This window comes from Miniopterus natalensis, chromosome 4 (assembly GCF_054644295.1).
Source record: "Miniopterus natalensis isolate mMinNat1 chromosome 4, mMinNat1.hap1, whole genome shotgun sequence".
NCBI classification, from domain to species: Eukaryota; Metazoa; Chordata; class Mammalia; order Chiroptera; family Miniopteridae; genus Miniopterus; species Miniopterus natalensis.
This window is the reverse complement of record NC_142084.1, coordinates 25,407,371-25,432,827: the sequence shown is the minus strand read 5'-3', so window position 1 is coordinate 25,432,827 and position 25,457 is coordinate 25,407,371. Positions and strand designations below refer to the sequence as shown.

General features: G+C 41.3%; 1 protein-coding gene across 3 annotated transcripts in view; it reads right to left on the bottom strand.

Annotated features, from left to right (window-relative positions):
- Nucleotides 1-4,378: 4,378 nt before the first annotated feature.
- Nucleotides 4,379-25,457, bottom strand: part of FAF2 (Fas associated factor family member 2) — a 39,081-nt gene continuing 18,002 nt past the window's right edge. For all 3 annotated transcript variants that reach the window (XM_016197078.2, XM_016197079.2, XM_087816432.1), the window contains exons 3-11: nt 21,876-22,010; nt 19,566-19,642; nt 16,265-16,403; nt 14,235-14,320; nt 14,047-14,138; nt 11,727-11,904; nt 10,407-10,578; nt 9,275-9,418; nt 4,379-5,239 (exon numbers count right to left, since the gene is read on the bottom strand). In XM_016197078.2, coding sequence (XP_016052564.1) covers nt 5,057-5,239; nt 9,275-9,418; nt 10,407-10,578; nt 11,727-11,904; nt 14,047-14,138; nt 14,235-14,320; nt 16,265-16,403; nt 19,566-19,642; nt 21,876-22,010 — 1,206 coding nt within the window. In that variant the 3' untranslated portion in view covers nt 4,379-5,056. The remainder of the gene's footprint in view (nt 5,240-9,274; nt 9,419-10,406; nt 10,579-11,726; nt 11,905-14,046; nt 14,139-14,234; nt 14,321-16,264; nt 16,404-19,565; nt 19,643-21,875; nt 22,011-25,457) is intronic.

Here is a 25,457-nt window from a genome sequence, read left to right as displayed (position 1 = left end):
TTTGACTCCAAAGCCTCTTCCCACCATACTCAGCTGCCAGTCACAGCAGGAGCAGTTTAGGGAACCCACACATGGAGATGTGAGTCACCTAGGCTGGGGCTGTCAGCTGCCAACCTCTGGGGAATGGCCGGTAGCAACCAGATCGGGGTAGTCCCAGCAGATGGCATATGCTTCAGGACGACAGTGCATCAAGGTGGCAGAAGAGAAATGCAGGTCTTGCCACCTGGCACCAAGACTAGTGGGAAAATAAGTGGCACCTGCTCAAGGGTTTTTTGAAGTGGTGTCTAGGGGAAAACCATGTTTCAGTTTAAGAGGAGAAACCTGTGAGTTCTAAACACCATTCTGAGAGTTAGCAAGGGGGGTGGACAGGAGAGGGCAGGGCTGTGGGAGGTGGGCGAGGCCTAGCACTGTTAGCTGAGCTCACAGCTGAGGAAGGGATTCTGGGGACTCAAGGCTCCATCAGGGTAAAAGCACCCAAGGAATTCCAACTACAACACCAGAGGCATGTTAAGAAGTATCCAGCATAATCTGTTCCTAATCCAAGCTTCAACCCCCTTCCTCTCTCCTCCAGTTAACCACATCTAGGGTAGCCCATCAGCAGTGGCCAAACTACAAACTGATTTGAAACAGCAACAGGTATTATTTACCTAACACCTACTGCGTGCCAGGCCCTCTACAGCAGTTCACTGATCAACAGCAATGCTACAAATCAGCCCTGCTTTAAAGATAACACTGAAGCCTTGAGTTGAGGTCACTTGGCTAAAATCATGGCCACAGGCAGGACTTGGGACCACGTGTATCTGGAATTAGGGTTTGAGTCTTCCTGGGCTCTGTTAACTCAGCCAAATTTTTATATGTAAGCTTTACAATCAATTGTGAAGTGATCATTCTTAGTGGATTCTAACCTAAGAGGAATAAACTCTTGCAGACTTTTGAGACTGAGTAGAAGACATTCTAGTTTACATTTAAGATGTACATTAATACATGAAGGCCTTGCCCAAGCTGGTTTGGCTCAGTGGTTAGAGCATCCACTTGCAGACTGAAGGGTCACGGGTTCGATTTCAGCCAAGGGCACGTATCTTGGTTGCAGGCTTAATCCCCAGCCCCAGTTGGGGCGCGTGCAGAGGCAACCAATCTATGTGTGTGTGTCTCTCCCTCCCACACTCTCTGAAAAAGCAATGGAAAAAATATCCTTGGGTGAGGATTTAATAAAAAATAAAAAGACCACCAGAGCTCTGTACTCTTAAAAAAATGTTTTTTTTTAAATGAAGGCCTCACATCTTTGGATAAGCAACAGGGAAGACCCTGAAGGTGACTCATAGGAATGCCTTCTTCCATTGTCCTGTGCAAAGAATCTGGGATTCAGAGGAATGAGTTCTTTGCACAGGATAATGGGGAAGAGGAAAGGCAATAAGAGAAAAGGCAAAGAACTGGGGCTTAAATTTCCTCTCAGAAATGAAAATACATGCAAAAATGCCTTAGGAGGGGAGTTCCATTAGTCCAGAATTTTAGATCAAGAGTGACTCTTCTCTAGTCACTCCTTTGTAAGGACACATGTTCTGGCAGAAATGACACTCCCTAATAAACTGACAGTTATTACTGCAAGAAAATAGTCCTTCAAAATACATTCCCATGGAGAAAGGAACACCTCTGTGACAGGTGCTTCGTGTACACTTCTTTGATTTAATCTACAAACCTATGCTGAGGAAGATGGAGTTATCTTCATGGAAATTAAAGCTCAGGGAAGCTAAAGAACTTGTCTGAGGTCACAAAGCTGACAAATGACAGAGCCCACACTTGAACCCAGATCTGTCTGCTCTTCCTACACCACACTGCATAGTTGCTGTTCCTCGCAATGTACTCTAGGTCTACTCTAAGTCCCTGCTTCTCTGATTGTCCCTTGCTTCTTGGCAATGCAATGCCCTGTTCCCTCTCAAAGATTTTCCAACCATTCCTTCGTATATAGGAAAATACCTACCACCTCTCTCCTAGACAGAAAGACCCACAACTTAGGAAAATTTTTGTTATAAAACATTTAATGTTAACCTACAATACAATGTAAACTTTTATGAAAAAAATTTAAAGTACACTAGATTTCTTCAGTAAATTACACGTAACTATTCAGGTGCAGTCCAAGTTGGGGCACTGCATCCTTTGTGGATGGATTTCCTGTTGCTGCGTTCCTCACAAGTCCTAAAAAAAACCAGTTGTGAAGTGGAGCTTCTTGTTCAAGCACCAGAAATACTCCCTTGATTTTGCATTCTGGGGGTTATCACTCCTTCCCATTGTCATTTTCTGAAATTCTTTCCTTGGCCTTGGCACCATTAGCAATTTTCATAACTGCTCAGTTGAAGATTTCCTAGGTTCTTTTTAGCCTTTTTTTTTTTTTTTTTTAAGAGATAAATATTCTCCCCTGGCCAGCTCTTATCCCAACAACATAGTGGAGGCAAGCAAATAGAAACCACACAATAGAAGGGCTCCCAATCGAGACTGCAGAAATTCAATTTCAGCTGGGTGTCTTCTCTTGGTCATTTCCCATGGTCATGCAGCTGAACCTATAACTTCAGTCTTGGGAGTGCAGAAGGAAACTTGAAACAAGTGTTTTCGCTTAGTTGATGACTTGCCATTTGGAAACAACAGCTGTCATTACACAGAGGTGATTTGAAAACAAGAGCAAATGCTTACAGATCACTGACTTCTCAGTATTTGCTCCCTTGCAGGTCCCGTCACGTTCCCAGAGGTCCTTGGAAGTAAGACAGATTGTCCTGGCGCTGACAAAATGTGCATCTTTCAGGGAGGAAAGGAGACGGCACCTAGGCAGCAGCTCAAGGGTCAGCAAGGAGACAAGAATGGGGTCTGGGCTATTTCAACATGGACTAGGAAAGGAGCCTGTGCTTCAGAAGCCTCTGGAAACCTAAAGGCATAGGCTGTCCCAAAAGTTGTACCAAGAACTGTACCGACAAAAACAGAAACGTTTTAATCTTCTGGAATCTGACCTCCTTCACTGAACGTTATCAAAAGGCAAGAGGCATAAAGTGCACATTGTAGAATAAGATGCAGTTTGAATTATTAAGGAAAAAAATTTACAACTTCCCAAAGAGGTATGGACAAAATAGTATACCCAGCCTCACCGAGGTCCGAGCGCCCCGCGTGCTGCCAGGGAAACAGCTGTGAGAACATCAGGGAGGGAGGCTCTTAGTGAAGTGGAAAAGTTCCCCTTTGCATAGTTGTCAGCAGGAACAGACTTCACACAGGTTGAGAGGAGAACAGTTTATCCTGGTATTCACTTCAGGTACATTTTGACAATGGACAGCAATTTCCTGCTCATATGGCCTTGGGACAGCAGGAAACAAAGTGGAATACTAGGCAGCCAGGAGCAGAACTAAATTTTCTGGAGGTGGTGTTCTAGACACCCGTGCCAAGGCCACTGGAAAATTAGGTGACGTCCATGAGGCTCCTCACCCTGACCCTGGGTGTGTACCCCAACCACTGAGGCTACAGAGAATAGTAGCCAAGTTACTGCTACCTAAGAGCAGTCCCCAGGTTTTAGTTAAGCAACAGAGAAAGCCTTTGGAGACTACAAACCCAGCAAGTTATGCTTTATCTTGACGTGAACCCCTTGGTCTCATAGCATGCTAGGAACTACAGTAACTTCAGTAGGTTGCAGTGTTATGAGTGCACCAGTCTAGCCATAGAACACTTTGGAATATCTGTCAGCTCACACTGGCATCTGTTAACACATGTCCTGACCCATGTACCCATTACATAAGCTCAACCACAGACGAGACATCCAGAGGTTAACAAACCCTATTACTTCAGCACAGCAATAGAGGAAGAGGGTAAGAACTGCCTCCAGCCGGTGGCCACATCAGAAACTGAAATCTGCCTTCTAAGAGTTTACTCAGCCTGAGAGCTGTCTGGCTCCCCTTGAGGCCTCTATTCTTTCTACCCTTAACCCACCAGCACCACCAACGCACCTCCACTGTAACAGGCAGGGCTCTCACATGGTTCTGCTGGATCCACCACAGGCCCTGCCAGTCCTTTGGAAAGGCACCAAGCTTGGCAATTCAGGAAAGCTCAGGGCTGGGTAGGAACAGCATGCACATGTCAGAAGGGGAATGAAGAGCTGCTATCCTTTGGTTCAGACTCCGCAAAAACCACCCGGTACAGACTCCAAGGAAAAGCTGCAGTCGTATGTACAGGCGAGTATACACGGAGGTGTCACGCTGCACACGTGGTGTATTTGTACATCACAGGGGCTACAAACCCAGATTTCCTCCCACTGCTCCAAGTGGGGTGCATAGGTGACAAGAAAGGACAGCAAGAGTTGGACCGAAAAGGACGACCTCTCTGGGAACTTGAGGGGCAATGGCAGAAATAAGCACAAACCAGCCTGGGGCACCTTTATTATACTCTTGTGGGCTAAGGAGCCCAGGGCATGAAATCATGTCATGGGTTTAAGAATTGGCTCTTTACAAAAAAAAAAAAAAATACACCTATGTCAGCCTCATTCCTTTGGTCATTACAAAGCAACAGAAAAAATTTAAGTTATTCATAAATTGTGGGAAGTTAAAGGAACATCTCTGCTCTGTGCCTTCTCTTCCCTCTCTTCTCCAGAGGCAGGAGAAACAAGTCCTTAGGAGATGCTGCAGTAGCTGGTTGATGGAGGTTTGTCACTTTTATTTTCCATAAAAGCAAGAATGAATGAGAACTAGTGGGAATGTCCCCTTCCCCGCTGGGTCAATGGCTGGGCTGGAGGTGAAGAGCCTCCTTCTGCTGGAGGGCGTGTGGTGCAAAGGCAGCAGGGGAAGGCGGCTGCCGGCTGGAACGTTCATCACTAACCTCGCGCGCACACAGGTGGTGACTCTTGCAGGCAGCATGGTTTCTGATCCTTCCTTAGGATGCAGCAGTCTTTAAAAAAAATATTGTATTATAATAATAATAATGTGAATTTTTCTCTCTCTTGTTTTTTGTTGTGTTGTGGGGTTTTTTTGGTTTTTGTTTTTTTTCCATTTCTTTTAGGAATTGGGTAGGGAGGGGAGAGGAAGAAAAAGTGTCATTCATCTGTTAGGTCCTGAACAAAGAGAACTTCTGTGTGGCTGAGTCCGGCCTCCTGCAGCGTGGGGGGGTTGGGCCACTCCTCTGAAGGGACGCAGGGCAGCACCCGCCGGGGAAAGTTGGCTTCGATCTGAAACTTTTCAGGGCTTTCTTTCAAGGAGAATAAGAAGTCGTGGATTACCTGAAGAGATCATGGAGAAAATGAAGGGCGGTTAGAAAAAGGCAGAGGCACACGCACCACCATGAAATCAGATATCCCTCAGCTCTCCCCACAATGACTGAGACATGAAGTAATCACATTACGTTAGAATTCTACTCAAGGTTTTGCCATCTCACAGAGCAAATTTGTAGGGCAGCTCTTTTAAGAGATTTCTTACACAGCCCAATGCTAGTTCTACTCTGAATTGATTCACCTGTTTCATCTTTGACAACTTGTCAGATATAAAGCTAAAAATTTTTTTACTCAGTAATAATGACAGCGCTGGCCGGGTGGCTCAGTCAGTTGGCACATCGTCCTGTACACCAGAAGGTTACGGGTTCAATTCCCGGTCAGAGCACATACCTAGGTTGCAGGTTCAATCCCTGGCCAGGGCACATATGGGAGGGAGGCAACCAATCAATGTTTCTCTCTCTTTCCTTCTCTCTCCCTGTTCCTCTCTCTCTCTAAAATCAATAAAAACATATCCTCTAGTGAGGATTAAAAAGAAAAAGAAATAATCAGCTAAAGAAAAGCTGGAAGTATAGGAAACAGGTTTTTCTTCTTTGAACAGCTGAGAGGAAGCTGCCAGCCTATACCCCATCACCCTAGAATACTTGTGTATGTCTTACAGGACACTCTCCTACATAACTACAAATACACCATGACATTCACTTAGATAACCTGCCAGGTTCTCCACTGAAGTTCTTTTCCCCTTTATAATTTGTATTTTGTGGGGCAGTACTTGGAAACTATGGAGACATTCTGTTCCTCAACATTTTTATTTACTTATTACTGTAGAGTCATGGCTTCCTATTTTATTCAGTAGGTTATAATATTATAATCATTATTTATGTTAATGTTCAAGTTGTTCCAGATGGAGCCAGGAGGAGCCCATTTAAGTTGGCTTCTGTGTCTTGCTGACATGTCACCACTGTCTCTGAATAAGTGGAGCACAAGGTGTTCCAGGCTCATCTTGTGTTTTCCCTGTCCCAGCTAGAATCAGCCATTTCTCTAAGGATCCCTGGTTTTTCTTAATGATAAATGGTACAAAAAGCCACATTCTAGGTGCAAGGTATGTTCATTGCTATTAGGGGGTTGCTGCTTCCAAGCACTCTCTGTGGAAAAAGCTGGAGAATATATGTACATATTACACATCTACATCTATCTATATGCTAGACTGCTATACACATATATCGAAAACCATGCGTTCATCCCCTCTCCTTACCTGGTTCTGGCTTTAACACCCCAACCCACCCTGGGCCACTTGGACTCTGACTTCTCTGCACCAGGCTGCCCTCACATGTGGGCAACCTTCTTAATTTGAGCAAGGCCCTCCACGTAGACCTTTTTTCTGTGGGAATGCCCTTCTCACCCTGCTCTGGCTCTGACAGGCAAACTGATAACCAGAAATAAGGCAACATCAGGAAAACTCACACTGCGAAAACTTAAAATGTGCGATTTCTATCTCTATGTTTTTGTTTCTTAATGCCACACACTAAGAACAGGCACACTGGATCTACTCTATGGCCCTCTTCATCTAGCATTCTATGTCTAACAAAAACCCTAAGGGACATGCTATGATGGCATTGCTACCCTCTTTCAGGTCAATCCCAAAGGTCAGGAGCACACCATTCAAATTATCCTTACTTTTTGAGGGAATTGATTTCTATATTTTGTTCTACCTAAGTTTATTCCCCTCTGTGTGAAATCTTTCTTCATTTGTCTTAAATTTACCTCCTTAGAGCACTTAAAGGGCCATAATTCCAGAATTTAAGGAGTGAATCCATGGTCCTCTTATCTAACTCATTCATAATTTTAACTTTTTTTTTAAATCATCACTTGATATTTTTTCCACTGCTTTTCAGAGAGAGTGGAAGGGAGGGAGGGAGAGACAAACATCAATATGAGAGAGACACATCAATTGGTTGCCTCCCATATGTGCCCCAACTGGGGCCAGGGATCGAGCCTGCAACCAAGGTACATGCCCTTGACCAGAATCCAACCCGATTTCCTTCAGTCTATGGGCCAATGCTCTAACCACTGAGAAAAACCAGCCAGAGCTAACTCCTTATATTTTAGTCTAGCAACATCAATCATTTTCGGTTCCCTTCTCTGACTCTGCAACTTCCATGAACATTCACTCACCTTATCTTTTCTGAAATGCATCAATTAGACTTGCACCAAGTATTCTTGGTATGAATCCAACATGGGTTTTATGTAAGGGTGAAATAATATTTTGTTTTCTTTTCAATCATTGCTTGACAGTACAGCAGTCGTGTTATCCGCAGGGGACACATTCCAAGACCCCCAGTGGATGCCTGAAACTGTGGGTGGTACTGAACCCCTATTCATGCTATACATGCTGTTTTTCCTATACATACACACCTATGATAAAGTTTAACTTATACATTAAGCACAGTAAGAGATTAACAATAAAATAGAATTATAACAATATACTGTAATAAAAGTTATATGAATGTGGTCTTTTTCTAACAACCAAGAATGGGGCAGGGAGCGTACACAGCATGCTATGCTGGACAAAAGGATGATTCATGTCCTCAGTAGGGCAGAGCAAAATTTTATCATGCTGATACTCAGAATGGTGTGTAACTTAAAACTTATGAATTTTTTACTTCTGGAATTTTCTATTTAATATTTGCAGACCGCAACTGATCATGGGTAACTAAAACCACAGGTAAGGGGGGACCACTGTTCTCAACCTTAGTACGAAACTGGCATTTTTTGTTACCACTGACAATGGGCAACAGGAAACAGATGACATCACCTCAAAAGGTACCTTTTGGTTTGTATTAATAACAAAATGAGTTCTGGGCTGAATATAATTTGGATTCTCTCATATATGCATCATTTAAGAGAAAGTCAGCTGCCACTTTTCTGCCCATTCATGGGGCCTAGAGATTATTCTACAGTTTATCCTCTGTTATTTTAACATTTTACCACTATCAAGAGCTGGGCATTATGTGCAAATGGACTATTTTACTGAATATTCATTCCTGCTTGAGATTGTTTATGAAGGTCAGAGCTCACAGGAAGACGACACAAAGGCGGAGGAACATTAAAAACAATCAATTATTCTACTATAGATTATTAACTCAATGACTGTTCAATTTAAGGCCAGCACTGCCACTACACTTCTTTACCACTTCTTTCCCATCCCTGAGCCTTGTCCCCACTTATGACCAAGTATTTCTCAGTCTGGAGTTTGTTTTTTAAATAACTTTTACTGAAAACCTATCTAAAAGCCTTTAAGGAATAAAGAATTAATAAATGGGTTGCTTTCCCTTTGACCACAAGCCTATTCTATTCCACAATTATAACAGATTTTCCTGTAAAACTCTCCAGAGAGTAAACTTTGGTTAGGTTTTTACATACCTAACAAGAGTTTGGGGAGTAGGAGCTCCGGGAAACTACAGTGAAACTGTTACAGTGAACATAGCTGCAAGCTAAAAGCCATATGCAAACCAATGGTTAGGAAATACAGAAAGGAAAGGATATGACTTAGTAACCACCTACCGACGTGGTAGGTGCTGTGTGAAGCTCACTTATTTTATCCCAATTTTAAAAATCCAAAGTTAGAGATGTGAGCACCTTCCCCATATATATAAATGAGAGATAAATAAAATGAGGAAGCTATTTGCTTCTCACTCACCAGGATGGCTCATAACTTTTTACTCTATATTAGCTCTTTAAGTCTTACATTCCCTACTGGCCAATAAGCTCCATGAATTCCAGAACCACATCTCACTCATCAATATAACCCCTAGAGTGCCAAGCACAGTGCCTGATATATCTTCAGTTTAAAGTTATCAAAGGGCAGATTATTATTTCCATTTTACAGATGGGCCATCTGAGGCCCTCTTCTCTCTCTACTCCCCTTCCTCCTGGTTCATCAGAGTAGCAGATACACCAAAAACACTCTAGCAATTCCTTAAAAGCCTCTAAGTCTACAGGCCAGACTCTACATTCACATAAACACAACTTAAGCAAAGTCCTTACTGTTAAAGACTGTGAAAAGTGGAATCGTCTTTCTACTCGAGAATCATTGGGTAATTTGAAAATGATCTTGACACTTTCAGGGTCATCAGGGGAAGGCTCAGGGGGCAGGCACTCCAACTTCCTTTCCTTTTCCTCCTGTAAATTCTGTAGAAACACAAAGCAAAGGTGAAGCTATGGCTCCAACAGGGAAACAAGAAATACAATCACCATGTAGATCCACTGTGCATTCAAAGAAAAATTAGTAACTAATATCATGAGAAAAACCTGTTGGCAAGAGTCAGAAATAACTGAATTTGAAGTACTATTGCACCACATATACTATTTATTGACTGTATTCAGGTGTTTAACTGTTCGAAATAAAGGGAATGACTAGAAGACACTGGCTTAAGCAAGTGGTAATACATAATGAAACGAGACTGTGAATGAAATGCCAAATGAGCCAACATTGCTACTAAGAACGCTTAAAAATTACTGTGAATAAATAGCACTGTAAACTGTTTACTACCTATATTTACTTTTCATGGAACAGTGCTGTTTTGCCTTTTACTCTCTGTTGTTGTTTTTTTAAATATGTTTTTATTGATTTCAGAGAGAGGAAGGGAGAGGGAGAGAGCCAGAAACATCAATGATGAGAATTATTGATTGGCTGCCTCTTGCACGCCCCCTACTGAGGATCAAGCCCGAAACCCGGGCATGTGCTCTGAGTGGTAATCGAACTACGACCTCCTGGTTCACAGGTTAGACGTTCAACCACTGAGTGGCAACTGGCAGGGCCCACTGTTGTAATTAAAATTTTATAAATTCTAAAATACTTGTGAAAATGTAGTAAATATAAAAATGGCAGGGAGAATTTAAATCATCTACAGTCCCATAATCTTCTAGTATTTTTCCTTTCACACTCAAGATAAGACCAGTTTGCCCTGGCTGGTGTGGCTCAGTTGGTTGAAGCATCCTCCCATATCCAAAAGGTTCAATTCCCAGTCAGGGCACACACCTGAGCAGTGGGTTCAATCCCTGGTCACGGCGCATGTGGGAGGCTACCAATTGATGTTTCTCTCTCTAAAATCAATAAAAATAATAAAAATGAAAACACCCGTTGGGGAGTCGTCAGCAGTAGAGACAGGTTCATTACCTGTCGCCGCCTCTCCTCTGCCAGCTTTTGCTGTTTTACTTCCTCCTCCTTCCGCCGTTTGCGCTCACGCTCCTCACGTTTCTTTCTTTCTTTCTCCTGATCAGCCCTGAGAGAGGCCAAATAGGCCTCATCCTGCTGTTGCCTCAGCACCTGGGTCTGGTTTCGTTCTTCCCTGCAGACAGATCAAAAGCACAGAAGGAAAAGAGCAATCTCACCAAGCTCTGGGTTTTCCTATACTGAAATTTTGGGGGATAAAGAGGTTGACAATCTTGGCAGAGGGCTATTTCATACTACTATAAAGGATTCCAAAGCAGAGTATGGCAGAATCTGAACAGCGACCTCTTTTCCCAGTTTAATTTGGCAGAAAAAGAAATGGCAAGCTTTCTCCTCACCTTCTAATTTTATTGTTAAAAATTAAACTTTTTTCCAAATTCTAACAAAAGTAACACAGTATGCCCAGCTAATGTGGCTCAGTGGTTGAGCGTCAACTCATGAACCAGGAGGTCATAGTTCGATCCCCAGGGGGAGAGGGGGATGCAAGAGGCAGGTGATCAATAACTCTCTCTCATCATTCTATCTCTCCCTCTCCGTTCCTCTCTCTGAAATCAATAAAAACATATTAATATAAAATAAAATAAAAAGTAACACACAGTATGATTGTCATAAAATGATCATTAGAGCATATTTTATAGGCAATAACCCTTTGGGCTACTATATTTTTGTATATGTTGCTTTCATAAAACCAAAATCCACATACATACATCTTAGAAGATTTGAAAAATGTAGAAAGATCTCATTCAGAGTTCTACTAAACAAAGAGAAAACACAGTAACATTCTTTTGGTGTGTTTCCTATTTTCTCTCCAAAAAATTGTTTGTACATAGGAGTGTGTGTGTGTGTCTATATAATCGAAAGAAAATATACCAGAATGGTAAAAGCGGTGGTAGGATTATGGATAGTTATAAATTTCTTCTTTGCGCTTTTCTGTGTTTTCCAAAATTTCTACAACTAATGTACATTACTTATGTAATGAGAAAAGAGTTACAACCATTTCTCATTTTTTACATTTAAGCTCTTTATATGAAGGCTCTGCTATTCTAAATGACATAATATATATTCTTGAGCACAAAGCCCTGCCTTGTACTTTGATTCACATCTCTAAGAACAGATGATCTGATGGAGAGTTATGTCAAAGTACATAAATATTTTAACACTAAACAGACAAAGCTTTTAAAGTTGCCTGAGAGAGAGAAGTCATGATTTGTGGAGCCCAAGGTCAGCTGGTTTCTCTCTCAGTTCCAGAGAGGAACTCTCTTGTACCTTTCTAGGCGTTCTGACACCAGGTAAGTCTGGTTTGCATCCATGATAAATGTCAGCTGATTAATGAGGTCATCAGGTTGAATGAGGCCTTCTAACCGTCCCACCACAGTCATCCTCCGATCCTTCAGCATAATCATGGCCAGGAATGGATAGGTGTTCTCTCGTAAAGCCTGTGAAACTGACAGAAAAAAGACCCAAGAGATCAAGGGCAGGACTTTGGGATAAAACAGATAAACTCTTAGACTTTCCACAACCAGCGAGAGAGAACTACTTTAATCCCAGCTGGGAACAAAGGGAGGCATCATTTATTCTCTGCCTCTTTTCCTTCTTAGTTTCTTAATCGTTTTTTTGGTGGTAGTTGTTCCTATATATTTGTGTCCCTGTTCCCAGGTAATTATATTAGCATAGGAGAGGCTTTTCTGGTGGGGGTGTGGTTGTCATGATAATGCCAGGGAAGGTTGTGGAGTTCAAGGACAATGTCTATTTGATGGGCAACAAAGGACTTATAAAACTCTGGCTACTGCTTAGCATAATTTTTCCCTGTGACAGAGGTCAAGCCTAAAGGGAACAAGGCTGCAAGTCTTGGCCTTAAACTGCTGGTGGTGATCTCCACATCTTTTGTCTTCTCTTGCTCTTATCCAATCCCTTCCTTTCACCATGTCTTTTCACTCTGTAAAAAAGAGCTAGCTTTTCTGTTTCAAAGGAGTTTAGAAAGCTGGTCTTCTAAATGACCAAGATTTTTACCACAAGTTGTACCTACGATTTCCTTACAGTTTGAAAGAAGTGATTTTATAAGTTTCTATAAAAATATCCTTAGTCTCCATCTATCCACCATCCACCACCCCAAAGCTGTATTAGAATGGCAAATGCATGCTGAAGGAACTTAGAGATGTTTAAAACCAGTTAGGAGTAAAAACTCAGATTCCAGGAGGGAGGCAAAACATGTGTTATATCTTTGGCTCTCAGGATCTAGCACAGTGGCCGGTATGCTGGTATTCACTCAAAAGTTGCTGAAAAGAGTAGCTGCAAAGTAACTATATTTTTCTTCACTGGAAGCCTTTGTATCTCATAGTGACTTCTAAAAACACTTTAAGAGTTATTATAAGCAAAGAGCTGAACTTTCTGTATCCCTATCAGCACTCAAGGTACTCAAATAACTAATTCACTGTATAAGCAGCTGTATTAAAATTACTATTGATGAGAATAAGCTCTTCAGTAAGAAGCCCATTAAGATTAAAGGCAAGCCCTGACCGATGTGGCTCAGCTGACTGGAGCGTCATCCTGTAGAGCAGAAGTGGTGGGTTCGATTCCTAGTCAGGGCAAAGACCAGGCTGCGGGTTCAGTCCCTGGTTGGGGCATGTTGCAGAAGGCAACCGATCAATGTTTCCTTCTCACATCAATGTTTCTCTCTCTCCCCCTGCCTCTCTCTCTAAAATCAATTAAAAATATATATATATCCTCAGGTGAGGATTATTTAAAAAAAAAAAAAAAAGATCAAAGGCAAGCTGCTGGCCAGGACTGGGCATTTTTAAGAATAAAACAGGCGCCGGGCTGGACATGGCTCAGCAGTTGAGCATCGACCTAGGATCCAGGCGATCGGGGTTTGATTCCCAGTCAGGGCACATGCCTGGGTTACGGGCTGCAGTCAATCAATGATTCTCATCATTGATGTTTCTATATCTCTTTCTCCATCTCCTTTCCCCTCTCTGAAATTAATAAAGATATATTAAAAAAAAAAGAAAAAAGAATAAAACAGGCTCTGGCAATGGTTAACTATAAAGAATGGGCTAGACTGGGGGTCTGGGTGAACAAAGGTGAAGGGATCAAGTAATAAAACAGTCACAGGCATGTGAAGTATAACATAGGGAATATGGTCAATTAATTATATTATAATAACTATGTAGGGTGCTAGGTGGTATTAGATTTATTGGGGGATCACTCCATAAGTTATATAAATGTCTAACCATTATGCTATACACCTAAAACTAATATAATATTAAATGTCACCTGTAAATGAAAAGACAATTTTAATTAAAAAAAAGAATGGACTAGAGTCTGAAAGACCTGAGCTTGCTCCAAAACTTGCTAACTGTGTGATTTTGGACCAGGCTTAAACTCTCTAAGCCTGTTTCCTACACCATGAAGTGGAGGAAATACAACCCAATCTCTCAGGACTGCAGAGAAGGTTAAATGAGATAAGGTATAAACAACAACTAACATTGTGTCTACCATAGAATCATCATGCAACAAATGCAAGTCTTTCCAGATTATTCCAAAGACATCCCAACAATTACAATGAGGCAAAAGAAACACAACTTACCTCTGTATCCCTCAGGCTTGTTTGTGGAGCATGCCCAGAAGAGCATCCTAGTGTTTATTAGTGAAATCACTTCAGGGGCACAGAGAGTGTTGCTGTGGAAAGGGATAAAAGGACAGGAAGACCTTGCTTACTATAAACTCTCAGCAGAGAAGGACAGAAACAAGAGAGAAAATGAGCAATCCACTTACCGACAGAATTCATCAGAGTCCTGGTGATCATCTCCATGAAGATAAACCAAAAGAAAGCGAAGCTCCCGCTTGGCATCATTAAGTGCCTGTGGGAAACAGAAGATCACTAATTATGATGATAATGATGACTGTGATTTGAGCTTTTAATTAGGCTAAGGGTCCTAATGGATACATTTAGGAACAAAAGGAGAAAAGGAGAAATGAGGGGGAAAAGTAAGCAAAAAAAATCAAGAGTCCTGGTACTACCTTCAAACCCATGGAATTTATCTCCCTATACAAAGTCCATGCTAACAAGCCTTAATGAAAACATTTTAGTGTTGTTAGAATTTAAATTGTATCAGGCACCTGAGAGTAGACAGGCTGAAAAATAAAGGTCCCCAACAAATCACAGAAGTCAGCTGCTGCCAGTCTAAAGGAAGATAAACACAGAAATGTCTGACCATGTGAAAAGGGAGGTGGGAATTTTGCCACTTTATAGCTCCGACTTCCTTGTAAATAAAAAAACACTGTGAAGGTGATCTCAGGCCATATATCAAGCAGGACTGAGGGACAGTGGGACCCAAAGGTATTCTAAAGAGCATGGGATTTAAAGATCTTCAAAGACAAGGCTAGTGTACAAGATTACAGTGTGTGCTTCTGCATTTGCATAATCCTGAGCCCATTACAATTCAATCAAGATTTCCCGAATGACCAATGGTGGTCTACCCTCAGGATCACAGCAAAGAGTGTATGAGAGGTGCCTATCTCACCCAGTATCTCTAGCACTGAGCACAATGACTAGCATACAATAGGTGCTTAATGCTTGTCAGGTAGGGTGGGAGCAGCCAGTGAGGGAGACTATGAGAAAAAGCAGATGTGCTAGAATCAAAGCAGGAAGCAAGAGAAAGCGTTTTTCTTTTTCTCCAGATTTAGAAATCCTAGAGGCTACAGAATACAACACCCTTTGGCCTATGCCCACAATGTCATTTCTACATTTTTCTCTGGCAAACTAGAGATATGCTTAATACCCATAGAACGCTTCATTTTCACCCTGAGGTAATAAGTCAAAGGTCGGTGTGGCTTGGGCTAATGAGCTGTGCTGCCTTGAGTCTATGGTCTATGCCCTTATTCAGTTCTGTGAGGGATCAAAGATGACTTCAGGCTTTGCCTTCAAGGTCTTATCATCTGATACAGGAGAGAAGACACAGACACAAACAACTAAAATATAGAGAAAATGTGAAATTACTGTAAGATTAAAAACAACACTACAAGCCCGGCCAGGCGTGGCTCAGTGGCTGAGCGTCAACCTAGAATCCAGGAGATCGCGGTTTGATTCCTGGTCAGGGCACATGCTCGGGTTGCGGGCTCAATCCCCAGTGGGGGGGGTGGGGTGCAGGAGGCAGCCCATCAATGACTCTCTCATCATTGATGTTTCTCTCTCTCTCTCTCTCTCTCTCGCTTCCTCTCTCTGAAATCAATAGTGTGTGTATATATATACATATATATATATATACACACACACACACACACATATATGTATATGTGTGTATATATATATATATATACACACACACATATATAAAAGCACCAAAAGAAATCCCACAACACTATGAAAGCACTACTTTAAACTGCAAGGTAGGCCAGGGTAGGACACAACAATCAGGAAAGGGAGTAAGACGGGAATGACATGAGCTGGTTGAAGGATGGGCAAGATTCTAATTAGCAAAAAAAATGTGAGGAAAGCATTGCAGATGGAGGGAACAGCAAAAGCAAAGGCACAAAGGTGGGAAAGTACAGACTTTGTTCAGGAAACGGTTTAGTTGGAACCTAGGGTATTGGGGAAACAAGTTATGCAGGAAAGACCTCAAAAGGAGGTTAGGATTAGATCAAGGAGGGCCCAGCTAAAACGTTTGGTCTTTTTTTCTGTAAGCAGTGAAGAGCTATTTAAGGTTTCTCGGTAAAAGAATGGCATGATCAGTGCTGGGCTATCCTTTCCTTTGTGGATAGAATCATATCAATAAATTGGCATCTATATGGTTTGTGGCACTGACCTGGCTGTACGTTCCCTGGTAGAAGACAGGGTGTGCCCTCCCATATTTTTCTTCAAAAGAGTGCATAAATGAAACAATGTCCCCAACGGGGTCAGTGACCCGGCTGCGAGGGTCAGGCCGTATAAAACGAAGAGCAAACCTGGGGAGGAAGGAATAAATATCACATGAATCGGCTTACTGTAGTGCATGTGGGCGGGCCAGTTTGTAAAGATTCCTGTACCAGAGGCACGTCAGCAAATGGAGGTGAACGGTCTGAGAATGGACCTCAAACCTGAGAGGAGAGCCTGGCTCAAAAGCTGCAAAGCAGCAAATGTTGTTCCATTGCCTATTCAAGAAAAATGCGAACTATAGGGATTATAAATTTCAATATTGGTCTAAACAAATCCTGAGTGCCTTTTGCAGAAAAATTTAGAGCTAGAAGAACTGGGAAAGAAGACACAGTATCCAAAAGATCATGGGTCCAGCTGTGCCCCCCAACTCTCTAGAATGGCACCATCTATATGGAAGCCACGAGCAACACGGCTATCAAAATTTAAACTAATTAAATAAAATACAATAAAAAATTCAGTTCCCCAGTCACTCTAGTCACATTAAATGCCCAATAGCCACATGTGATCAGTGACTTCCACAGTGGACTTATAGAATGTTTCCATCATCACAGAAAGTTCTACTGGACAGTGCTGGTCTAGAACAGAGCTCTCTCTCTTTTTGGTTTTCCTACCTGCCTCTCCCTCGCCTTTCTCTTGGAATTCTGAATTTTTAGTGCATACTCCCAAGCTATTTGAGTTATGGACAGGAACTTGAAACCCAAACTTGCAGTCATGATTTACTTGCTCTTCAAAGGGCAAATAAATTCTGCTTGATGATTTATGGTTGATGGCATCATTGGAGGAACTATTCAATTGATCTAGAGTGCACTGGCAGATTTGGAGACCTGACAGCTATTGTTTAAGATTAAGAATGTTTCTAAACATCTGTTTCCAAAGAGCCCATCTTATCGTTTTGCATAGCACCATTTATTTATTCTTTGGATTTCCAAAGAAGGCAATGGGGGCAAAGGCTTGATAAGTCAGTGTGCTACATAACATTAAACAAGTTGCTTGGGTGATATAGCTTTCTTAAAATTAGTAACACACGCCGTGCATATTTTTCCATGGAAAACAAACAATATTCACATATATGAGGAATTTTCAGCACAGAAAAAGTGGCTAAACTATGACACTTTCCTTACCAAATCTTGAGCCAATTTCAATTCCTTAACCCCTCAAGTTCCCTGTGTGTATACAATTTCACTTGGAATTTTTCCTGAGTAATCAAATCAAATTGATTGACACAAACATTCCAGAGCAAATTAAAAACAAATGTTAAGAAGCTGTGTAGGGTCAAATAAATGGTGATGGAAGGAGACTAAACTTTGGGTAGTGAGCACACAATGCACATACAGATGATATATTATAGAATCGTACACTTGAAATTTATATAGTCTTATTAACCAATGTCATCCAATAAATTTAATTAAGAAGCTGTGTATGTGGACAGAAATCCTTTAGAAGATTGATGTTTGATAACTTTCTCTGAAATTAATTTTAGGATTATCTTATTAGTCTTTAAGTTTCATTTTGATGAATAAATGGAGGAAGAATTTAACTTTTGTTTCTCACTGCAATATATTCCCATGGTCTACATACTTTAGGACAATTAGTTTTTTTTAAAAAAAGTAGAGACATCACCCTAGCCAGTTTGGCTCAGTGGTTAGAGCGCTGGCCCGCAGACTGAAGGGTCCCAGGTTCGATTCCAGCCAAGGGCACATACCTCGGTTGGAAGCTTGATCCCTCGCCCTGGTTGGGGCGCACGTGGGAGGCAACCATACCATGTGTCTCTCTCATATCAATGTTTCTCTCTCTTTCTCTCTGTCTCTCTCTCTCTCTCCCTCCCTTCCTCTCTCTGAAAAGCAATGGAAAAAATATCTTCGGATGAGGATTATTAAAAAAATTTAAAAATAGAGACCTCAACTCAGTCTTCATTATGATTTTAAAGGTTTTTATGTCCCCATTCTTAAACAAAACAGGGATGGGAAGAGTACTAATTGGTTAAGCTGACCTATAAGAATTTTGCTAAAAGCAAGGAAGCCATTAAGCAAGCAGTCCCCTAGAACACTAAATGGCCCTGGCCAGCGTGGCTCAATAGTTAGAGCATCAGCCCGTGCACAGAAGGGTCACACATTCGATTCCCAGTCAAGGCCACGTACCTGGGTTGCAAGTTGGATCCCTGGCCCTGTCAGGCCACATGAGGGAGGAGGGAGGCAACCAATTGATGTGTCTCTTTCTCTTTCACTCCCGCTCCTCCTTCCCATCCACTCTCAAAAAAATCAATGGGAAAAATATCCTCAGGTGAGGATTAACAACAAAAACAAATAAACAAAAAACCACTAAATGGCCAAGGTAAAAGGTGTCATCTGATCCTTGCACTTCTGTAGCTGCTGGGTCCTCACCTCAGGCAAGGCAAAGGCTATCCCACATTTGAGGGAGGTAAAGGTTGCCCTGTATGCAGGGCCCAGACCACAGATTATACCACCTCTATCTGTTGGCCTGCCCATAAACATTTTAGTTCGCCATAAAGCTAGGTGTGGGTTCATCTACTACTCAGCTCTAAGCCAGACACCCAAGCCTGATATGCCAGCCATTTGGACCCCCTGAACATTTTCTAGCCCCGGCCACTCTGTAGCTTCCAGTGCTGGGCTCTTTAAATGGTACATGAAAAAAGCGAGAAGAAAGATTAAGGTGTGAAGCAAAGGGGTATACACACTTTGGAAAGGCTCCAGTATCAGCAACCTATGGGTTGCCTGGACAGAGGGAATTGTATAGGAGTGTCTAAAGAGGTGAAACTTGTGAGGGTGTCTAGGGAAAAGGGAATAATCTCAGCAGGAAAATTTGTTGGGATTATCAGTAGTCAAATGGAGTTATAGATGGTTTAGGATAAAAGTTACAAGGGGTATGAAGCTACTAGATACAGTGGTTAGAAAGGAAAGGGTATGAGGATTAACTAGGGAATGTTGAGGTGACAAATGTGGCGGGAGGAGGGAGGATAACAATAAATGTAGATAAACTGATTCTTGAAAACGATACACAGGCTAGTTTAAAACAATTTCATCTCACATCTGTTATGTTTAAATAACTTAAAATATTTTCATACTATAACAAACTGGCAAGTCAAAATTGACAGAGCAGAAATCTTATTCTGGTCTATGTTTCAGCTCCAAAGCCTACCCTGTTGCTATACACATAAATACAAAGGTACGTACCTAAATATATCAAGTATTGTGTAATAGGTAAACCGGAATGGAAGCATTATCAAGTAATAACCCCATCCGAGCAGCCCCTGAAAGTCCAAAAACAAAGTTAGATACCATTCACTAATACCTTACAAAATGGCTAGTTCAATTTTTCACTGTATGTCCTTCATGTGATTCTTCCTCTGCAATATGGTTCCCCCTCCCGGCCACCTCATCCTTCCTAAAGACCAACTGCCTTTGATCTCATTTCATTTAATACTATCATATTTTTTCTTTTATCACACAATTTTTGTATTAAATCTGCTTCAACACTTTTTCTGCAGCTACTTATATTAGTTGTCAAACTCAATTGCAAGTTTTCCTCCCCAAATCATAATTATTCATTCTTTCCTTTTTTCAAATTTACACATTAAAATATGGCATACAGAAGCAGCGAGAAAGATAACCACTATTACTACCTTTTGTATACAATTGCATATAATTGTATACAACTGACGATTATATTTACTACAATTATAAATCTCCATATAGCTGCTAATCTTAGTAATAATGCTAATTATTATTTTAACAATGTTGATTATTGCTGCTGTTATTAACCAGCATATATACAGAGAGCTCTATAGTTTACAAAGCATTTCTTTTTTTTCTTCTTTTTTAAAATATATCTTTATTGACTTCAGAGAGAGGCAGGGGGAGGGAGAGATAGAAACATCAATGATGAGAGAGGAGTCATTGACCAGGTGCCTCTTGCATGCACCAACTGGGGATGGAGCACACAATCCAGGCGTGTGCCCTGACCGAGAATCGAACCGCAATCTCCTGGATCCTAAGCTGATGCTCAACTGCTGAGCCACACCTGGCCATGCTACAAAGCATTTCTTATATATCGTATTACATTAACCTGAGACCCTCCCTGTGTCCATAGCTGGGGAACTCTGGAGCCTCATGGTTGACAGAAGGGTTCCAAACACTGAGACAAGCCAAAAACAAACTACGGAAACATTGGGATATACAATTGCTATAGCAATCTGCTCTTCTAGTTAAAAATACTCCATAACAACTATTTAGAAACTCCATTTTAAAACACAGGTACTCCACAAAAAGGCATAATGGGGGAGGAAATTCTAACTGCTACAAAGGTAAAGGGAGCACTTTCTTGGAATTCTAAATCCAAGTACAAGAGGTGAGTGTAACTCCAAGAATTAAGAGAAACTCCAAAAAGTTCTTTGGAGTTCATTATCAGTACCATATACACATCGGACCTCCCTAATTAGACTGTGAGCAAAGTGAAGGGGGAGGACTAGCTCTTCATTCATCTCTGGATTCTTAGCAGTCAAATACCAGGTACACTGGAGCGCTCTTAAAGGCTGCTGAATTTAACTGCATCATTCCTTCCTACTAGCCCTTGAAGTCTAATTTCAAAGATATGGCTAAGGCTCTCAACAAAGATTCCAAGTATTTCTCTAGAACTAGCTTAAAATTAAGTAAAATAAAGCAACAAAGAACTCAGTAAACATTCTAACTTAAAAGTGGAAGGTCTAGTTCTGGGCAGTGGCTCTGTTGTTTGGAGAGTTGTCCCATATTCTCAAAAGGTTTCGTGTACGATGTCCAGTCAGGGTGCAAACGTGAGGCAACCGATCCATGTTTCTCTTTCTTCCTGCCCCCCATTCCTCTCTCTCTCAAATCAGTGAAAAAATATCCTTGGGTGAAGATTTTTTTTAAAAAGTGGAAAGTCTAGTAAACATGTAGCAAACATTTTTAAACTTGTAAATACAACTACTATGTACTCAAAACAAGGTGCAGAAAACGCTTCAAATAACTGGCAAAGAACCTGCCCCCACAAAAATAATGGGTAGTTACTATATCAATTCACTGAAGAATCAAGGAAGTGGGAGGGGCCCGGCCGGGCATGGCTCAGCGGTTGAGCATCGACTTAGGATCCAGGAGATCTCGGTTTGATTCCCGGTCAGGGCACATGACCAGGTTTCGGGCTCGATCCCCAGTGGGGGGGGGGGGTGCAGGAGGCAGCCAATCAGTGACTCTCTCATCACTGATGTTCTCTCCCTCTCCCTTCCTCTCTCTGAAATCAATAAAGATATATTTTTTAAAAAAAGAAAAGAAAAAGGAAGTGGGAGGGGAATGGGGGCTGGAGGCGGGGAGGAGAATCAAAGAAAAATAATAAACCCAATAAATGTACCAAGAAGCCAGCTCTAGCTATACATTCTGAGTATTTCTTTTGCTCCTACCATACAGAGATCAATATAACCAAGTGAATGGACTTGTAAAATAAAAGGAAATTCCAGTTATGAAATAACTTGCCCTTGGTTGTGGTCTTGAGACAACATAGCTGTAGATCCTGTGGTCAGCTGTGTTAACCTGCAGGGGTCGGGATGGAGGCGGGTTGAAAACACTTGGTACACCCTCTTGCTCATTCAATCTGTCCTGTACAGCAGCCTGAGAAGGAAAAAAAAGTAGAAAGAATTTCAGTGATGCCTAAATCAACTCAGAAGAAATGAGGCAACTGTTGCTTGATGTTATAAAACAGGTAACCTGAGAAGTGTATCTTCTTGGACCTTTAACTTGCTATGGTGAGAAGTAATATGTGGTGATGGCTCCAGAATTCACACATACCAGAAGAGTACAAGGAACTTGTCTGGAAGCTCCATTTATGCAGCAAGACACTGCTTTTATTCAGATAGCATGTGTTACTAAGGGTGGCTGGGATATAAGGTGCTTCACAGTACAAGCCTAAGGAGAGTCACCTACAGAGAAGACAGTGCCCCTAGGGCTGTGCAATAGAACAGTCCTGACTAGTGATGTTTGATGGAGGGCTTGGCTTTTTTTTTTTAATCCTCACCCGAGGATATTTTTTCCATTGCTTTTCAGAGAGTGGAAGGGGGGGGGAAGGGGGAGACATTGATGTGAGACACACACATTGATTGGTTGCCTCCCTGCATGCACTCTGACTGGGGCCCGGGGATCAAGCCTGCAACTGAGGTACGTACCCTTGACTGGAATCGAACCTGGGACCCTTCAGTCCATGGGCTGACACTCAAACTACTGAGCCAAACCAGCTAGGGCAGGGCTTGGCTTTGGAATAGAGAAACTCAGCTGAATCCCAGCTCCACCATTCAGAGATGTTGCTTGGTTTATGTTTCCTCGTGTGAAAAAGGAAAGTAGTATTTTTTTCAGGGTTGATTTGAAAACCTAATGAGATGGTCATACATAAAGATTTGAATACAATTCCTGGCAGTCAGATGATATTCAGTAAAAAAACCCCATTCCCTTCATAATCCTGCCCCTGAAAATGATTACTTGTCCCAGTGTACTAAAAAATTTGGCCTTAACCAAAGAAAAGACTGTTCTTTGCCTTTGGCTTCTAGGAGATAATCTATCGTACCTGATAGGAATTATTTTGTTACCGAATCTTAGGGTGGGGCTGGCCACCCCAGTAAAACCAAACCATGTGATTTAGTGTAGGGACTTTGGGTAATGCAGCATCAGTCAACCTAGAGACTGAGTTCAATCACATAGGCAAACAATCAAATCAATAATACCTATGTAATGAAGCCCCAATGCCAACTCTGGACACTGAAGCTGAGGTGAGCTTCAATGGTTGGCAATACTTAATGCATATTGTCACACATTTATGCCAGGACGGTAACGTGTCCTCATATCATGAGAAAGGAGTATAAAACTTTGTGTTTGGGACTCATGACTCTGCCAGATGTGTATCTTTCTTTAGCTGACTTTAATCCATTCCTTTCCCTGTGATGAACCATAACTATAAGCATAATAGCTTTTAGTGAGGAGTTCTAGTGAATTATCAAACCTGAGAGTGGTTTAGGGAACCCCCTGAATTTGCCGATGCTGTCTGAGTGAGGGTGGTAATGGGAAATAATTGTTCAATGGGTACATAGTTTCAGTTGGGCATGACAAACAGTTCTGAAGATGGATAATGGTAATGGTTGCACAATAATGTAAATATACTTAATGCCACTAAATAATACACTTAAAAATGGTTAAAATAGCAAGCTTTGTTATGTATATTTTACAACACAAAAAAACAACAAAAGAAATGAAGTACTGATTCCTGCTACAACACAGATCAACCTTGAAAGCATTCTGTTAAGTGAAAGCAGCCAGTCACAAAAGACCACATACTATGATTCCAGTTGCATGCAAGTCTAGAAGAGGGAAATCCAAAGACAGAAAGTAGATTACTAGTTGCTTAGGAGCAGAGTAAGGAGAGGGGAGAGGAAGGGATAGGAGTAGGAGGGTAATAGCTAACAGATATGGAGTTTTTGTTTTGGGGTAATGTTCTCAATATTCTAAAAAAATTTATAGAATGTTTTAAAACTAATTGTGGTAATGGCCGCACAACTCTGAATACACTAAAAACAACTGAATTTCATAGTTTTATTTCTTTTTTCTTTTTTTTTAATGAGTGAATTGTCTGGTATGTTAATTACATATCAATAAAGCTGTTATTTAAAAACCACAACCGATAGCATTGGTCCTCAATTATAAAATTAGACATTTTACGCAAAAATTAGAATTATAGAAAACTTGTATTTGCCACTGTAAGCTTGACAGTTTCCTAATAATATCTTTTAAAAGCTTTTCTGAGAGTCTGGTGGTCCTATTAACAAATTATATAGTAAAATGCATCAATGTTTGGAAGACCTGTATTAATTCAGTGAATCAATATTTTCCATATAACCAATGCATGAAGTTATGAAATCATGCATTGGTAAAAGATCCTTTCAAAGTGCAAGACAGACCAACCAGACTACAACATAAAAGATGATGAAAGTTCCTTGATATGGTTTCAAATTCCATATCGCAACTAACCTTTAAGAAACTACTACAGTATCAAAGACTCTCCAGAGTTATCTGAAAAGGCTATTAAAATACTCTTCCCAGCCCAGTAGGCGTGGCTCAGCGATTGAGCATCGACCTATGATCCAGGAGACCGGGTTCAATTCCTGATCAGGGTATATGCCCAGGTTGTGGGCTCGATCTTCAGCAGGGGGCGGTGCAGGAGGCAGGTGATCAATGATTCTCTCATCATTGATGTTTCTATCTCTCTCTCTCTTTCCCTTCCTCTCTCTGAAAACAATAAAATATATATTTTTAAAAATACTCCTCTTATTTCCAACTATGTATGAGGGTGAAGCTGAACTTTCTTCACATACTTCAACTAAAACTATATATCACAACAGATTAAAGGAAGAGTCAGATAGGAAAATCCAGCTATCTTCTATTAAGCCAGACATAAAAGTAACAAATTTGCAAAAATGTGTTAACATACGAAAGTTTATTATTTTTTAAAATAAACTAAGAAAAATTAGTTGTATTTTGTAATATAGTAATAAATATCAATAGATATAATCCATATAAATAGAAGCTCTTTGGAGGTTCTCAATAATATTTTATTTTTATTTTTTAACATATATCTTCATTGATTTCAGAGAGAGGAAGGGAGAGGGAGAGAGAGATAGAAACATCAATGATGAGAGTCATTGATTGGCTGCCTCTTGCACGCCCCCGACTGGAGATCGAGCCCGCAACCCGGCATGTGCCCTGACTGGGAACTGAACCGCGATCTCCTGGATCCTAGGCTGACCCTCAACCACTGAGCCACACCTGGCCGGGCTCAATAATTCTTAAGTGTAAAGTGTAACACCCAAAAGTTATATTAATAAATCAGTCCTGGCTGGGGTGGCTCAATGGTTGAAACATCAGCCAGTGCACCAAAGGGTCATGGGTTCAATCCCCGGTCAAGGGAACACACCTGGGATGCAGGTTCAATCTCCGGTCCCAGTCGGGGCACATGCGAGAGGCAACCAATTCATGTGTCTCTCTCACACTGATGTTTCTCTCTCTCTCCCCCTCCCT